Here is a 19124-nt window from a genome sequence, read left to right as displayed (position 1 = left end):
GATTCCTGGGGAGCAGAGACAGAAATTGGAAGCTAAAGTCTAGACATGCACAAATTGTAGGGGTTGTCTTAGTAACGGAATTATGGGTGTCGGGACTTTGTTCTTCTAGAGAAATGTTGTCTATTTTGAGAGTATGTCTAGATTTCGAGCTAGCTCATCAATGTTCGAAATGTCGAAATTTTCGATTTTGAATATTTTGATTTTCGAAACTTCGGAATTTTGAAATTTCAGGATATTCAGATTTTCAAAGACTTGGAATATTCAAATTTTCAGAATTTCAGAATTTCAAATTTCAGGATTTCAGAATTTTAGAATTTCAGAATTTCAGAGTTTCAGAATTTTGTAATTTCAGAGTTTCAGAATTTTGTAATTTCAGAATTTCAGAATTTCAGAATTTTGTAATTTCAGAGTTTCAGAATTTCAGATTTTCAGAGTTTCAGAATTTAAGAATCTCAGAATTTCAGAATTTCAGATTTTCGGAATTTAAAATTTCAGAATTTCAGAATTTCAGATTTACAGAGTTTCAGAATTTCAGAATTTTAGAATTTTAGAATTTCAGAATTTCCGAATTTCAGAATTTCAGAATTTTAGAATTTCAGAATTTCAGAATTTCAGAATTTCCGAATTTCAGAATTTCAGAATTTCAGAATTTCCGAATTTATGAATTTATGAACATCTGAATAACGCCCTAAAATTCCTTTTTTCACTTTTCTGAATGTCGGAATTTTTCGAGTTTATTTGGGAATTTCAGCTTCACATGAAGCTAGAAAATGAGCTTTTGAGCTTCTGGTCAACTCTTTGAAGATCCTAGGACTGTGATATTCTAATATCCCAGTGAGCTAGCTAATAAACACTTCACTAGGATTATTTTACTTGGTATTCACCTGATTAGCGCCTAGCCTTCATGTTATGTATCTAATCAAATCCCTCATCTAGTGTGTCTCAACTTTGAGCTTCTCTATCTCTCTCTCTCTCAATCTCTCTCATTTGATCCTTTAGCGGAAGGATCACGTGCTGATGTTGTTGTTGTGAGAGAGTCCTCTTCAAGAGCAAATTCTAGAAAATTGCTCCATGGCAACAAGAAGGAGAAGAGATCGGATACACATAATTCTATACGAAAAAGAAGGAAATGAGAAGAGCACCTGATGTGCTTGCTAGTTGTTTACGAGGAGAGCAGGGCTGAAAATGAAAACTTTTTGAAAGAAAATTCTAGAAATTTGAGAAGATTTGGAGAAGATAAGAGATTCCCGAAAATCAGTCATTTGGAAACTGAATTAGGAGGAAGATTAGAATTTTCGGGAATTTTCAAGACTTGATTTGAAGAGGGCGAGGAAGGTCAAATTTAGGTCAGAATTCATTAATGGCAGCCAATCAAGATTTTGGAATCTTTAGGGAGACGACGATTCTTGATGAATTGGAAATAATTGAGAGAATTTGGGAAAAATTGGGGTTGGAGAATTTCAAGAACTCGTCGATTTTATAGAGATTTTCCAGAATTTTTGGAAACAAGTTTTACAAAATTTTGATATTGAAACCCTTAATTTTATAGATTTTTTGAATCTTGTTGTTATTTCGAAATACTATGTAAGTTTGGGCTCTTTTCCCAGGATTACTGTAGATCATAAAAATATAAAAAATGTCATTTCTCTCATAAAATTAAACATAAAAATTTGGCCTAATATGCTAATTTTCTTTTATTACCCTAGATTTATGATCTCCTTTTTCTCTCTCTTTTTTATAATTTTATGGGATACTGTAACTGGGAAAATTTGAATCTTGGAACTGTGAAACGTTGGATACTGTAATTGGGACTTTATGGGAAACTGTGATAGGAACTTCATGGGATACTGTAATTCGGATTTTCTGGGATATTGTAATAGGGACTTTATGTGCTGTAATAGGGACTTTATGTGTGTAATGGGGAACTCGGGATTTCAGTCAAAAATCGAGGAAATGCTAAAAACCGGTTTGAAAAATTCGGATCAGACATTTTTGGTCTTAAGTTACAAAACTTATTGTCGACATTATCATATTTATACTTATTTTGAAGCTCTAAACACGGCAATTTCAAATTTCGAAATTTCAAAAAAATTCATTTCGAGCGTAGTTATGGTCCAAACCATTTTTGGGCCCACAATCTCAAAATTTCAACACTAGTCATGTTTATACTTATTTTGAAGCTCTAAACACGACAATTTTGAAATTTAAAATTCAAAAAAATTGAATCATTTTGAGCTCAGTTATGGTCCAAACAAGATCCGGGTCCAAAACCTCCAAAATTCAAAATTTTCAAATTAAAAAAAAATGGCTGAACACTCCAGAGAGCAATCTCGTAAATCTGCACTTTTGTTCGTCAGAATGGAATTTGTCATTCTTAAACCTTCCATGCATATGAAACTAATTTTTCTTTGGGGGACCAATTTTTTCTTCATAAAAAACACACAAACAAATGGTTGTGGTCCTTTCTTCTCCATTCCTTCTCTTATCTCTTTTTCTCAATCTCAGTGTGCTCATTTCGTTTCGTTTTGTGTCGAGAGGAGTGTCTCTTTTATTGTCGCAAAAAAAGAGGAAATATTCAGCGAAATTGAGAGACGCAGAGATCATTTTGCCAGATGGCAACATTCGTGCAAAATCTCTGCGATCTCTCGTTTTTAAATACTATCTCGTCACCGGATTGGAATGATTTATCACTGGAATTGAAGAGAGAGAGAGAGAGACCTCTATGTCCTCTCCCTTTCAACCAACAACGATGTTGGTTTCGGAGGGGGTGACACTCATATAGGACAACAATGCAATATGTGTGAAATTTTGGATGAGCTCGGATTTCAACAGGTTAAAGTCAGATGAAACGAATTTTTGAAAGTCATAATCTAGATAATTGGGATTCCCTAGTTTAGAGCTTCAAAATAAGTATATTCATGACCTAATTAAACCGAATTTCGATTTTTTTTAAAGGCTTGGAACCCCTACCTATTTGGGCTACTATATCTCGTTTCCTATAAGAGATATCGAAAATGTGTCAACTGATAAAATAATTGGGATATTATGATAAACAATTTATCAGCTGGCAAATGTTTTATATCTCTCACAGGAATCGAGATAATTAAGCTCAAAGTGTACGTATTGGGTGGGCTTGTGGTCTTAAGTGGGTTCAGTATTGCGGAAGCTTGAATTTATGATTTAAAATAGTTTTTTTTTGGGAATTCCGAGCTAAAAATTGGAAATTAGAAAAGCCATTTAAAATGTCCCAACGATTGAAAACTACAGTATCCCAGTATAAAATCCCAATAACAGTATCCCATAAAGTTTGGAAAAAAGGGGTTATAAAACTAGGTAATAAAAGAAAATTAGCATATTAGGCCAAATTTTTATGTTTTGTTTCATGAGAAAAAGTGACATTTTTTACTTTTTATGACCTACAGTAACCCTGGGAAATTTGGAATTTTAGGAAAATTGGCTCCGGGAAAACCTCTAGAAAATAATTTTTTCGAAACTTCCGATCCCCCAAAAATCCATTCTAGTTTTTGAAACTTTTGAAGTAGTCTGAAAATAATAATCCGAAATTCCGACAAAATTTTGATTTTTGAACTCCCAAAGAGCTCCAAGAGCAATTGTTGAAATTTGAAAAAAGTTGTCAATCAAAAAAAAAAGATCTTGAAAATCCAAAAATATCTGATGATTCAGAAAGTAATCTAATGATTGAGTGGCGATGGGACCGAGAAAACAAAAACGTGAAAATTTCGAAAAAAGAAAAGAAACAAAAAGTGCACAGAGAGAGAGATGAGGATCACATAGTAGTGTTGGAGTGCTCATTGATGACTTCCTGATGAGTGGAATTTTTTTTGAAAATTGAAAAAACAGGGATGAGCAATTATAGGAAAAGTGAAAAAAAATACCGTGAAACCTGTATTAGAAGGGCCCCTTTAATAGAAGGGCTCTCCGAGAGGAGCCTCCTCTAATAGAAGGGCCCCCTTAATAGAAAGGCGCTCTGTGAAAAAGGGCACCCCTTCAAAATGGGTTTTGAAATCAGAAAATTTCCGTACTTTTTCGGTGGAAAATATTCCGGGAACTCCACAATTTTCGGTGCAGATTTTCGGAAAACCTGGCTGGAAAAATAGAAGGGCCCCTGTAATAGAAGGGCCTCCGGAGGTACCTTGGAACAATAAAAGGGCTCTTCTAATACAGGTTTTACGGTAGATCAGACTTTTTGAAAATTTTCCATTTTAGGGCATTTTAGGAGATTTTCCAAAGTTTGGAATTTCAAAAATTTTGGGTGTGTTTTAAAAAGGGAAACAAAAAATTTAGACATCGAAAAACATTTTTTTGTATCTCTTCTATTTTTTCCACGAAATCGAATTAGTGGTTCCGAAGAAAAAACATACGCAATTGGAAAAAAATTCTCGGGGTAGACCTACAAAAAAAAGAAAAAAGAAACATAGAAACTTCAGAAAAATCCGAAAAAAAACAAATTCGAAACATTGCAAGTTCAGAAAACAGAAAAATTCTAAAATCGTAAAATCTTAAAATCCCGAAATCCAGAAATCCAAAAACCCTTAAAGCCAAAATTCTGAAATTCTAAAATACTAAAATCGTAAAATCTTAAAATCCAGAAATCCTAATGTCCTGAAATTCTGAAATTCCGAAATTCTCAAATTCTCAAATTCTCAAGTTCTAAATTTCTGAAATTCTGAAAGCAAAAAAATCTGAAAATCAAAACTCCCAAAAGCCCCGAAATCCAAAAATTCGAGAATCCGAAAGTTCATAATATCCTAAACTCCGAAAAATTTAAAATTTTTAAAAATCTGAAATTCCAGATATTTCCAAAGTCGATGTGAAATTTTCAGCTGGTTCGAAATTTTCCAGTTCCAGTTTTTTTGAAATTCTCAACATGACTTTTTTTCACCGGATGCGTCCACTCAATTATCTCGGTTCCCATGAAAGATCTCAAAAATTTGTCAACTGATAAAATATTGCTGGTTTTATGATGAGTAATTTATCAGTTGACCACTTTTTGATACCTTTCATGGGAGCTAAGATAATTGAGCTCAAAACGTTTCCTATGTATTTTTTTCCCATTTTAGTCACATTCAAAATTTTCCTCGACACCTCCGACAACAATGACCATGCGCGATCACTAATAATACACAGTGTGAAGTGGTAATTGAAGGTCAAATATAATAATAAAGGTACCTGCCGGGACAAATCCGGAGAGGGGGGGGGGGATAAAAAGAGAAAAGAGGCACAGGAAATGAATATATGCAAATGGTGGTATTGTTCCGGTATGACGGAGGGGGCTCAGATGAGGTGGTCAACCTCATTATTATTCAGAAGTAGTAGTAGTAGTATTGTATATTGTTATAATACCCTTTTAGTATTGGGTATGGGCATTTTCAAAAAGGTTTGTGGGGGAAATAATTGAGGGACTTTTTGAATTACGGAGGAAAACTGGTGGCGTGTTGTAAGGTGCAGCTTATAAACTTTGTTTTAAGGTTTTTGGGAGTATGGGCTTTTTGAAAATCATCTACAAAAAACAGGGGATTTTAAATTTCAGATATACTTTTTAGGACAGAAGTTGTGGGACCTGCGACCACGATCGCCACTTTTCACGATCCCCCAAACAGTCAACTTTGAGTAAATTTATCTCGGTTCTTGTGAAAGATATGAAAAAATTGTCAACTGATAAAATACTTATCATAATATCACCAATGTTTTATTAGTTGACTACTTTTTGATATCTTTTACAGGAACCGAGATATATCGGGTTCAAAGATAAAAGGTCGGCGCCTGCCAGCAGAGCTACGCGGTCGCCAGCCGACCGTCGCCCAGAATGCCGAATTGTTAACTTCCAGCCAATTTATTTCAGTTCCTGTTGAAGATAGCAACATTTTGTCAACTGATAAAATATTAGTGATATTATGATAAACATTTTATCAGTTGACCACTTTTTGATACCTTTTACGGGAATCGAGATACATCGAGTTCAAAGTTGAAAGGTCGGCAGCCGGACTCCTAACTTTGAAAAGATTTATCTCAGTTCCTGTAGAAGATATCAAAATTTGGTCAACTGATTAATTATTGATATTATGACAGATATTTTGTCAGTTGACAAATTTTATATATCTCTCACTGGAAGTTAGATACATGGGCTTAAAGTTGACGGTTTGGGGAGCATTCTGTTAGTGTTTACGGTACCTTCATTTTTCAATAATATCATGTTACGGTAATCTTGGAAACGTAACAGTTTGAAAATTTAGCAACAACAAAAAAACACTTTCCTACAAAATGATATTTTTGCATGTTTTTTGTATGTAGTTCTTTTTATCGAGCTAGTCAAAAAAAGGAATACAACTTTTTTCAAACTTGTTGATGGCTATTTTTGCAAGGACTGATAAAAAATGTATAACTTTGTTTTGAAGGTTTTAACTTTGTTCCCTGGTTTGTTAATTTGATAACAAACAAAAAGGGAAGGACGAAAATTGATTTTGAAAAAAGAGGAATTACCGTTTTTGTTCTAAGCTCGGTTATCTCGGTTCCTTTAAAAGATATCAAAAAGTGGTTAACTGATAAAATACTCATCATAAAATTGCCAATGTTTTATCAGTTGACACGTTTTCGATATCTTTTCTAGGAACCGAGATAATTGAGCTCGAGGTTTGGCATGTTCCTCAATATCGCCGGAGGTACCGTACTCCAAGAACCATACCAAAAATGTTGTCTAGTTTCACTTTCCCATTGCTATCCATTTATCAATGTTCCCTTTGTCCTAGTACCCCCTTCAATGCCATGAAACAGATAATTCACTGCTTGTCGGCTGTTTCTCATCCTCTAACGGTTTTTATGGGAAAAAGAAAGTGTCGTGTCCGTGTTAAAATGAAAACCAACTGTTTCTATTTTTTTGTGTTCTTTGTTTGTCATTTCACTAGATGGATAAGCTATGGGAATTTCGTTTCTAAAAGTAAAAGTGAGGGACCAAGTGTAGCACATTTCTGTCTAAATTTCAATTTTCTAGCTCTTCTAGCACCCAAGATATAGCCATTTGAAGTGAATGAGGGGAGAGACTCAGACAACGAGACACTCTAGCTGTCTGCGTCTCTTCTAAAACCTGTAAATTGGCATCTAGGGTAGCTAGAAGTTTCAAATTTTTGCATTCAAAAAGGGTGCATTTTTACTCCAAAAAAGAGGGAATACTGATGATTGGTCAGTTGAAGTTTCATATTTTCCAACCAACAAAAAGAGAATAAAATATTTTAATAATCGATTTGTTGTTCTGATTGCATATTTTATTGTGTCAAAAGGGTTGATTGGATGCGAATTTTTTTTGAAATCCAAAAAAGAGGTATCTGAAGTTTGGGGTTTAAATTTTTTCAGATTTTCTAAATTCAAAAATTTCCAGATGTTTTTTTTTTCTATTTCTAGCTTTTCGATGATTTCAAGTGTTGGATTTTTACCGAATAAAGATAAACATTCTTCGAGATTTTCTTGTGTCAATTTTTTCAGAAGATGGAATTTTTTTTTTGAATTTCAGAATTTGAAGTTTTACAAAAACTTGTATTTATTCTGATGAAAATGATTTTTAAATAATGGAAAACTTACAAGTTTCGCTTTATTGGAATTTTTTAAAGTTTTAGGAAAAGATGGATTCAAAAGTTGATTCCAGAAAATTCCAGATTTCGATTTTTCAGATATTAGATTTTCACCGAATAAAACTATTACCGTAAAACCTTTAATAGAAGGGCCCCCACCCTATTAAGTTTGAGCTCAGTTATCTCGGTTCCTGTGAGAGATATCAAAAATCTGTCAACTGATAAAAAGCTTGTGATATTATGATAAACAATTTATTAGTTGACAACTTTTCCGAAATCTTTTACAGTAACCGAGATAAACTGTCTCAACGTTACAAGTTAGGGTGCCCTTATATTACAGGTTTTAAAGTTCGGTTTCTCACTTATGATTTTTTTTTCAATTTTCAGATAAATTCAGGTTTATAAAATATAAAATCACTTTTATTCAGTTTTTGAAGTTCTCGAAGTTTTTGAAGTTCTCGAAGTTCTTTTAAAAAATTTTCTGAATTTTTCGTTTTCAATATCCAAATTTTTCCATTGCGATGAAAATTTTTTAAAAGAATTACAAATTTTTTTATTCCAATCTTCAGATCCATCCAAGCTATGCCTCAATTTTTGAACTTGCAAAATTCAGCCTCCAAAAAATAAATTCCGTTCCAAAAAATTTTTTTTGAAACGAAACGAATAATACATTTCCCGAGTGCCAACCTACTCTGAAAATGTGCGAAGATTTTTATCTGTTTTTTTTTTGAAAATTCAAAGAAAAACAAAAATCTTCCCGACTTCCCGAGAATCTCGAAATTCAATCTGTGACTGGAAAGTAAAATCGGAAAAAAGAATTCCTTAAAATTCTCTGTTTGTCTGTGCGTCCCGATGTCCCTATGAACTTTTCAAAAGCGCTCTTTCCGCTCGTGTTTTCGAAAACTTTGAAACTTGAAAAAGAAAAGGAAATGCTAGTAGAGAAAATTGATTAATTGCTCATCTTATTGTTCTCAGGTGCACTCAACTATAAACTCATTTCCTCTCCGCCTTTTTTTATCCGTCACTTTCTTAGAAACTTAATGAAAAAAGAAGAGAGGTTCGCCCACTTTTATTTTTTCTACTATACAATATTTTATGATCTTCTAGAAATTTATTTTAAAAACTGAAACTTAGAAATGTTTGATAGTTAGCTACACTCCCACTTTGAGCTCAATTATCTCAGTTCTTTCGAAAGATATCAAAAAATTGTTAATTGATAAAATGTTCGTCATAATATTATCAACATTTTATTAGTTGCCAAATTTTGGATATCTGTTTTAGGAACCGAGATAATTAGCCTAAAGTGTATTTGTAAGAACCGGACCAAAATTTGGCGAATTGCCAAACTTCTGAGAGGTACCGTACTTCCCAAACCATATCAAAAATTTTGCCTAGTTTCACTTTCCCATTGCCATCCTCTCATCAAATCCATCTACAGTACTGGCCAAAAAGGTATTCGCAAATAGTTTTTCGAGCATAACTTTTCTGAAACTTCCCGATCAATCTGATATTTTAAGACAAAGTTTAAAACGGTAAAAGAAACTGATTCAACAACAAGAATAGTCAAAATTTCAAAAAATTGAAAAAAAATCGAAAAATTCATGAAAATTGCAAAAAACCGGTAAATGGAACTTTGACTTCTGAGATCTAGGATAGACCGGTAAACGAAAAATAATAATAGACAATGAATAAAATAGCTTTAGTACTTCGTTGGGAAGCCTTTGGCGTCGATTACCGTTTGACATCTTCTTGGCATCGAGTCGAGAAGGGTGTCGATGACAGACATCGGGATGGCCTGCCAGACATCTTGGAGTTGGTCGAACTTCTGGTTGGCATTCGAGGCACGAACCCCTCTAAGCTGTCTCTCGACATGCTCCCAGAGGTGTTCGATCGGATTCAAGTCCGGAGATTGACTTGGCCAGTCCAGAAGATCCACGTGGCGGCGTCGGAACCACTCCTTGATGTGCTTCGAGGTGTGCTTCGGGTCGTTATCCTGTTGGAAAACGAACGCCCGGCCCACAGTAGACCTTGCCCAGGGTCTCATTGTGTTCTCCAAGATGTCTTCATACACAAAGCGATCCATGATGCTTGTAATTCTTCTCAGCGGGCCGATTGAAGTCCCAGAGAAGCAGCCCCAGACCATCACCAATCCACCTCCATGCTTGACGGTTTGGAGCTGGTAGCTGGGATCGAACCGACATCCAACCGGACGGCGAATCCACTTGATACCGTCAGTACCGAACAGATTGAACTTGGATTCGTCGCTGAACACGTGATTAGCCCAATCCTGACGTCCCCAGTGGAGATGAGCTCTGGCCCATGCTACGCGGGCGATTCTGTTCTTCTTGCTGATCGATGGTTTCTTAGCTGGCCGTCGTCCATGGAGTCCAGCATCTTGAAGACGTCTTCTGACGGTTCTCAGGGATGGTGTGACTTCATTTGGTGTCTTCACGACCATCTGAATGTCCGTAGAACTCCTCTGGGGATCCTCTCTTGAAACTCGGACGATGTTCCGATCCATGTTCTTCGACGTGATACGCGGTCTTCCAGGCGATTTTCGCTCCACCAAGGCTCCCTAAACATTTTTTTCCATAACTATACTATTTTTGAATATTACCTCTCCCGAAACTGCTTCAAGATCTTCTCGATGGCACGTTTAGTAACATTGAACTGCTGCGCCAAGAGGTCCTTGGAACATCCACTTCTGAAGCCGATGACGATGGCTTTACGGATGTCCTGAGAGATGTTTTTTTTTTCCGAGGGGTCTGGCCATGTCTGTAAACAGTTTTAAATACATAGGAGCCAAAACCAACATTCTTAGAAACCATAATATCCAAAAATATAAAAATATGAAAAAAGTGAAAAAACGAAAAAATTGAAAAAATTGAAAAAAACAAAAAATTTCTGAAAATGATGCAATTTCCTTTTACGCAATTTGTCGTCACCGTGTACGACATGCACAGTAAAATTTTCAGATCGATCCCTTAAGTTTCAGCAAAGTTACTCTCAAAAAACCGTTTGCGAATACCTTTTTGGCCAGTACTGTATGTTCCCTTTGTCCTAGTGCCTCCATGAAACAGATAATTCACTGCTTGTCGTCTGTTTCTCAAAGTGGACGGATAGGATCTTCTATTGGAGCACATAACTCCGTTCAAAAAAACTCTACGTTCAATTTGAGCTCAATTATCTCACTTCGTATAAGAGATCTCAAAAACTTATCAACTGATAAAATATTTATCATAATATGACTAACTTTTTCTTAGTTGACAGATTTTCTCTATCTTTCGAAGGAACCGAGGTAATTGAGCTCAAAGTAAACAAATGCAATGGTCTACTATTGGAGCACATAACTCCGTCTAAACCTGGAATTCAGTTTGAATAAATATTTAAAACGTAGAACTCAACAAGATCTACAAAACAGTACTCTACTATATCTTTTCAACCAGAAATCCTAAAAGAGCCTGTCCATTAACCACTAGTTTCGGACCCCGTGAAAAAACAAGTGTCTCTCAGAAATCCGAGAATAACTGAAAAACTAGGAATTTTTTAAAAATTCTGCAAATGCACCGTTTTGAATCTAGGTCTGTTTCAACCTCTTGAAAATTTTCAAAGTGATCTGAACCTGACAGCCGAGCTCCAGACTCCTGAAAATTCGATGAAAATCGTTGTCGTGGCTCTAGCGCTTCGTCGCTCCGCTCCTCACAATTTCCAAGCTTTTAAAAATGTGCGAACAAAGTTACAAACAAACAAACAAACAGAGAAATAGGTTTATTGAGACAACATTATAAGAATGATAAGTTATGAAAAAGAACAAGCTTCGAATAGTGTACTGATTAGCCAGACTAGAAAGTCTGTTGATCCCTTTCGCCACGTAGAGGCTCAGTACATGAAAGGGAAACAAGGTTTATTTGCCAATGGGATCACCTTCTAAAACCCATAGGGGATGGAGGGAGGGGTCCCCCATCCTATAACAAACAAAAAACAAAAAGAAGTCACCCGAAAAAACCCCTCTTTCCGGAGACCATTGCCGGTTAATTTTCACAGGCACTTTCTCTCTGATAAGAAGCCACATTGCATACCGCTTTTCATTGTTGTCTCAATTTTTTTAATCTTTGATAAAATCTCTTGCTACTGGGGGACGTTCAGTGATAGAACACCTAGCCATGAACCCCGAAACATGGCGACCCTTAGGGCCTTTTAGTACTTTTTTCGCCTCGGACCAATCGACAGAAAAAAGCAAAAGAAACAACAATAACAGCGGAATGCAAAGAGCTTCTTACCAGTGTGAAAGTGCCAGTGAAAATTATCCAACAATAAAATTCAAAGAGTCGGATTTCACAGAGACACTGATTTTTTCTCAATACGTGGATAGAAGGATGGGGGCATGACGAAATAACGATTGATTTATTTTGATTTATTGCGTCACGCGATTAAAAAAGCAAATTTTTTGAAAAGCTCGAAAATCAAATAAAACTTGACGTGACCTTTTGAAAAAGTGAGGAGCAGAGCGACGAACAGAAAAATAAGTGGGTTATATCGCGCCGAAGGCGCACCAGCCGGCTGATTGAAGCGGCGCGGCAAACAGACAGGTATTCATTTTGAAGTCCTTGTTGCATATTCCAAAAAAAAACTAGATTTCATTCAAATTGGAATGTCTTGAGCTACCGTAAAATCTGTAATCGAAGGACCCCTCCCCCTCTCACACTGTGAACTTTGATCTCAACTTTCTCGGTTGCTGTGAGTAATATCAAAAATGTGTTAACTATTAGGTTGGCGGGAAAGTCTTTGTCACTTTTTCAATAGTTTATTTCTCAAAGAAAAAATAACCGAATAATTAATTATATTGTCCATCATTATCAACAACATGTCTCCAACGTTCCCTCAATTTATGGATTCCATTGCGGTAGAATCCAGCCGGGCGTGAGGCAAAGTATTGTTTGAGTGCCGCTTCGACCGCTCCACGGGAATTGAAGCTTCTTCCTTCGAAGGCACGTGTCATATCGCCAAATAACCAATAGTCGGAAGGAGCAAGATCAGGAGAATACGGGGGGTGAGGGAGAACATTCCATCCATATCCCATCAGCTCCTGCTTCACTTGTTTCGAAACATGTGGGCGAGCGTTATCATGTTGATAGTACACTTTCTTGTCTTTCAGGGCCGAACGGTCGACTGCTTTCTTGAGGTTTCGTAGTTGAGTAGTGTAGAGGTCTCCAGTTATTGTTTTGCCCTCGGGCAGAAGTTCCCAGTAGATGGGGCCGTCCACTCCCCACCACACAGAGAGCATAACTTTTTTCGGATGAAGGTCGGGTTTGGGGACATCCTGTGGGCTCTCTCCTTCTCCAACCCACTGGGATTTCCTGTGGTGATTATCGTAGAAGACCCACTTCTCATCTCCGGTTATTAGCCGGTCCAGCCATCGATCGCCCGCGTGGAGAGTGAGAAGAGTAATCGAATCGTCGACTCGGCGGTCAAGGTTGGCTTGAGTCAGGTGATGAGGTATGAATCGACCAAAAAGTTTTCTCATTCCAAGAGACTTCAAACCTTCAAGGACTGTGCTATGGTGAACTCCGAATGTGACAGCTAGTTCACGGCTAGATTGAAATGGATCCGATTGCAATGCGTGCTTCAGCTTGTCCAAATCCAACTCACGGGGTCTCCCAGAGCGATCCTTTTCATCGAGCGAGAAGTCATCTTTTTCGAAACGATGGAACCAATTGCGAATAGTATTGTAGTGAGGGGCATGTGTGTTGTACACATTCTTCAAGAAAGTTTCCGAATCCTTCATCGTGGTGTGAGATAGGAAGAGGTAAATCAAAACATGTCTGATGTGAATAGCAGTGGGAACAAACATATCGTTTCAATTACAGATGAGGAGCAGGGAAGGAGATGGGGACTTGTTTATATGGAAGGTTCTTATCACCTTGTTATTCACTAGAGTCGATATCATACACAGCCTCCATATACGAGAACAGTGATTAAACAAACAGAGTGACAAAGACTTTCCCGCCAACCTAATAGTATAATGTTGGTGATATTATGACAAACAGTTTTCCAGTTAGTTAACGTTTTTGATATCTCGCCTAGAAATGAGTTGGAACTTGGCAGTGTGGGTGCCTACAGGGTTTACGGTATGCATTGAAAAAGTCCCTTAAGGAGTTGAACTATGAGCTGAATCCGCTTAGCTATGAACATGATGCGACCCACCCCCACATTGATCCTTACCTCATTTCCCCCTAATTAGTTTGCTCCCTGTTTCCTCAAGCTCCGCCCCTTTATGACATAACCCGACTAGATCAACTCCACCCATTTTTTCCAACCAAAATGACGGATAACTACTATACACACCCATTTTCATTTTACCACCACTCAACTCAACACTCTCCGAATCACCCAACCCCAATTCCACGAATCCAATCTGCTGCCCGTTTTTCGTTTTTAACATCTCTCTCTCTCCACGAAATGTGTCAATTAGGGAAGTGTGGCTAGAGGGAAAAATGATTAGTATGGCTATGTCTCTAGCCGTGAAAAGCAATATTTTTGTAACGAGTCTCTGACTCTCTTTTATGGTGTTTCTTATTGGTTTCGGAAGGAAATGTCGAGCCGGCCTAGACCACTTGGCAATCTTACTTATACTTTCCTTTTGTCTTTTTTATGGATTGGTGTTTTCGTATGATTTCAGCATCGTGTCTTTTTGATTAGAAACTTTTGAGATCCTTAAAAAACGACCTGGTTGGTCCGTGCCTCGGTCATGAGCCAGGCCTCGAGATAGCAGGTTCAGAAGTTTGGCAGAGACGCAGACAGTTAGAGTGCCTCGTTGTCTGCGTCTAGAGCTTCGCCCACTTGAAATGACTATATCTTGAGTCCTAGAAGGGCTAGAAAATTGAGATTTAGACAAAAATGTGTGAAATGTCCGGAGGAACAAATTGGTACTAAATTCGAAGGCTAGAATTTGGAGGTTAGCTTCGGTCCCTCACTTTTAGGAGAAGTTATATCTCAGCTTCCAGTAGACCGTCCAGGGTTCATGGAACCCTTAAAGCTTGTTATTACAGTACTTCAGCGTTTTGACCGTTTTCAAGAGTCTGGCTTCCATTTCGGTCGGTCGAAAATCGCTGACCGCCGACCGACAGCCGTCCGATTTCGTTTCTTTCAAATATCCTATATTTGCGTACGAAGCAATTTATTTTACGACAAACGAGGCATTTAGTGGGTACTTTGTCGTAAAATACAGTGCTGCGTATGCAAACACGTTGACGCGCAAATGCACGAAAATGGTCGGCGCGCCAACCAATCGGTCAGTTCGGTCGGTGGTCGGTCGGTCGGCTAAATTTCCCAACAAAATGGAAGCCTTATTTTGCATTCACAGAATTCTTTGAAAATATCTAGGTTTTCAGTTATTTGCCGATTTCTGAAAGACACCCCTTTTCGGCGAGTTTATGTACTGAAAACGGGAAAAAGCAGGTGCCCTTCAGAAATGGGAAAATAGCTGAAAAACTAGGGATTCTCAAAAAGTTCTATGAATGAAAAGTTTTCAACCTAGGTCTGTTTTACACCCTCCACAGTTTTCAAGGCGATCGAAGACTTGACAGCCGAGCTATAGACTTTTGAAAATGGTCAAAATGGCGGAAACAGTGTGTTCTCTAAACTACTAAAGTCCTTAATTATGGAAAACGCTAGACATTTTTCGATGTGACTCACCTTTTTGAAAACCTAGACAACTTATGAAAACTGAGTCATTATCGAAAAACCCCCAAAGTCTAAAGCTTTCCTTGTTTTTCAGTCATCCTCTCTCTTGTTGTCTATGATTATTTGTAAAAAGAAAGCCAACTAAAAAGGAGAACCTTAGAAATTGTTCTCTTAGAATCTCTGATTGTTCTATCTGACCTGAAATCTATTTTAGAGTCTGACTTGTTTGTTTCTTCTTTCAACGGAGCTCGTAAATTAAAATTGACGTAAATTTGGGGCGACGTAGAAAGTTATTTAGATGAATTTTAGGTCAATATAAAAGGCGACCGAGATTTTTGGAAAATTGGATTTTTTAAGCCTAGTGTTTAAGAACTTTGAATTCGTTTTCAGATTTTGAAATTTTTTCGTTTGAGCCAAGTTAGCGCTGTTTTTCTAGCGCCCTTATATCCTAACTATCTCGGTTTTTTTGAAATATATCAAAATATCGTCTCCTGATAAAATATTGGTGATATTATGATAAACATTTTATCAGTAGAAAATTTTTTATATCTCTCATAGCAGCCGAGATAATAGAGCTCAAAGTGAACATCTCAAATTCCACACTTTTAAACCCAAACACTCCAATAAAAAGGATTTCCAGATGCCGTCATTCCAACATCTTCTCATTCTCCTTCTCCTAGTCATCATGTCTACGGCATTCATCCTCCAAGACCTTCCATTGGAACGTTTCGAACGAAGTGGACATCATGGAAGTGAGGAATTGTTTGCACCCGAACGACACACTCGATCCAGAGACGTCTATAGACCGGGAGGAGGGAAATTTTGGCAGAGATATAGGTGATATAATATGTCATTTAGATACGTTTCTAGTTCCAAAATGTTCTCCTTGAAATTTCACACTTTTCTCTCCCATTTTCTACTTTCTAGCTCATCTAGGAGCCGAGATACAGCGCTTTGAAGATTAAGAGGATAGAGACGCAGACGATGAGACACGCTGCGTCTCTAGCCACCAAAACTTTGATTGACTGTATCTCGGCTTCTAGGAGTGCTAGGAAAATGGTTTTTTCCACTAAATCGTAGCTAAAGAAATGCGGAATTCCGACAAGTAAAACAAATTCTCAAACTTCAAAAAAAATTCCTAACAGTTTCCAAATTTATAAAGAAAGACAAGGTCCCAACCTTCAATCTGGTTTTAAAATGAATGTTCTAGCGTTTCTAGAAGCCGAGATACAGCGGCTTGAAGCTCAGGAGGCTAGAGACGCAGTCGACGAGACACACTGCGTCTCTAGCCTCTCGGACTTCAAAGGGATGTATCTCAGCTCCTAGGAGAGCTAGAAAAGTGATTTTTGAACAGAATTGAAGGAAAAATTTTATATTTTACGATTATTACTACTGGTTTAGCTTGGTCTTGAACACACAGACAGTTTGGTCCACGACTGCATGCCCATGGCCGAACCACGGTCGACAACGGTCATGTTTTCGACAGCCTTGAATACATTATAAATCTAACGAAACGGAAATTTATCTGAATTGGGAAATTTTCTGAGATTCTTGAATTTTCGAAAAAGCATTTTTTTTTTTGGAAATTTTGAGTTTTCAGAAATGAAATTTTCACTTTTCTGAAATTTCCTGAAGTTTTTCTCTGGAAATTTTTGAAGTTATACTGAAAACATTTTAGAATTGCACAAATATTTTGCTGAAATTTTTCTGTTTTATTGTCCGAAAAAAATTCCAAAATTCTAATTAACTTTGTTTGATCAAAAATGTTCGTGACGAAACGAAAAAAATTTAATCTAGAAAATGTCGATTGCTCAGACTAGGTGCTAAATGACTGTGCAAAAAAAAATATTAGTTTTCTCAAACAATTTGAAAGTAGATTTGAAAAAAATAGTTAGATGAAACTTTAGGTTTTCAAATATCAGAATTTTTAAAGAAATTCATATTTTTAAAAAATAAGAGAATCCGAAAATTCCAAAAAATCAGAAAATAGGGAACTTTCAAAATCAGAATCTCAGAATATCAGATTTGCAGAATCTCAGAGTTTCAGAATTTCAGAATTTCAAAGTTTCAGATCTCAGAGTTTCAGAATCTCAATATCTCAGAATCTCAGAATCTCAGAATCTCAGGATCTCAGAATCTCAGAATTTCAGAATTTCAGAATTTCCGTATTTCAGAATCTCAGAATCTCAGAATTTCAGAATCTCAGAATCTCAGAATCTCAGAATCTTAGAATCTCAGAATCTCAGAATCTCAGAATTTCAGCATTTTAGTATTTCATAATCTCAGCATTTTAGTATTTCAGAATTTCAAAATCTCAGATTTTCAGAATTTCCGAATTTCCGAATCTCAGAATCTCAGAATCTCAGAATCTCAGAATCTCAGAATCTCAGAATCTCAGAATCTCAGAATCTCAGAATCTCAAAATTTCAGAATTTCAGAATCTCAGAATTTCAGAATCTCAGAATCTCAGAATTTCAGAATGTCAGAATCGCAGAATCTCGGAATCTCAGAATCTCAGAATCTCAGAATCTCAGAATTTCAGAATGTCAGAATCGCAGAATCTCGGAATCTCAGAATCTCAGAATTTCAGCATTTCAGCATTTTAGAAATTCAGAATCTCAGAAAAAATTCATAATTTTGAAATATAAAAGAATCCAAAAAATCCAAAAAAAAAAATCAGAAAATAGGGAACTTTCAAAATTCCAAAAATGAAAAAAAAATCTTTCAGAATGATGTCCGGCTAACTGCTCCACAAACAAATGACTCCGCATCTCTCGCCTCTTCTTGGGATCTCTGAAAATTTCCACGTCATCATTTTCTTCTTTTTCTTATTCTCTTTTGTTCTGTGTCATCCAAAAATGTCAAAAAATCTCCATCTGTATCTTTTTAAAACGCAAAAAAAAACTCTAATGAAAAGTCTCTTATGTTGCAAAAACAATTGAAATTTTTGAAAAATGTCAAAAAATGGGAATATCCTGAAACTTAACAGATCAGGAAAGTTTAAAAAGAAACTAAAGAATTTTAGAATTAAAAATTTTTTCGAGATCTCAAAATTTTATTGTTATTTCTAGGGCCTAATTCAAAATTCTATTCGAGCCGTTGATAAGATTTTGCCATCCTGATTATGTTGAAAAAGAGTTTGGCTGTTTCCATCAAGTGTCAAAAATTTGATTTCTTCAAAGTGGTGTTCTTAAGAAATGGCACGGCATTTGAAAACTTGACTTTAAATATTACTAAATTGTGTTTTAACCAAATTAGGCAATTGATGTAAAAACCACAAAAATACCGGCCGCCGAGGACAACGAGTTCAAAGCAGCCAAGTGCCAAAAATCGATATTTTTCGGCATAACTTGTGTGAGCATGATTTCCCCCGGGGTGTTGATAAGTGTCTATAGTAAATCAAATGTGCTGAATTCAATGGTCATAACGAGAGAAAAATGTTAACTTGGGATTTTGAGATATTGAAATTTTCTTTCGGTTTTTTCAAAAAATCAATAATCCAATCAATAAGAAAATGATCACTTTGTATTTCAAAAGTTCAGTTGATTGTCTATTCACTGTTCTTTAAATTTCAACAAACGGACACAAACCTACAAAATTATGAATTTTCGAAAATATAGCCATTTTTTGGTATGTTTTGGTCCATAACTCCTTATAAACATTTTTTATCATCTATTTCCGTATTTCGGAAAAATGCGTTTTTTCCCATCACTGGTAAACACAGGCAGATTTTTGATAAATCCTAAAGAAACGAAAAAAATTTGAAAAAGTGAAATTTTCTTTACATCAGGGTTACTGTAGAAACTCTTAATTAGGTACAGAAAAAAACCAATCAACTACTAATGGCTTCGCGTCACT

General features: G+C 36.4%; 1 protein-coding gene across 1 annotated transcript; it reads left to right on the top strand.

Annotated features, from left to right (window-relative positions):
* Positions 1-15906: 15906 nt before the first annotated feature.
* On the top strand, positions 15907-16107 carry CBG00924 (the record flags this gene model as incomplete). Its single annotated transcript, XM_002629652.2, has 1 exon — positions 15907-16107. One exon carries the CDS (start codon positions 15907-15909, stop codon positions 16105-16107), a length of 201 nt encoding a protein of 66 aa, XP_002629698.2.
* Positions 16108-19124: the final 3017 nt, after the last annotated feature.

This window comes from Caenorhabditis briggsae (assembly GCF_000004555.2).
Source record: "Caenorhabditis briggsae complete genome, chrII, whole genome shotgun sequence".
NCBI classification, from domain to species: Eukaryota; Metazoa; Nematoda; class Chromadorea; order Rhabditida; family Rhabditidae; genus Caenorhabditis; species Caenorhabditis briggsae.
This window is presented reverse-complemented; position numbering and strand designations above follow the sequence as displayed.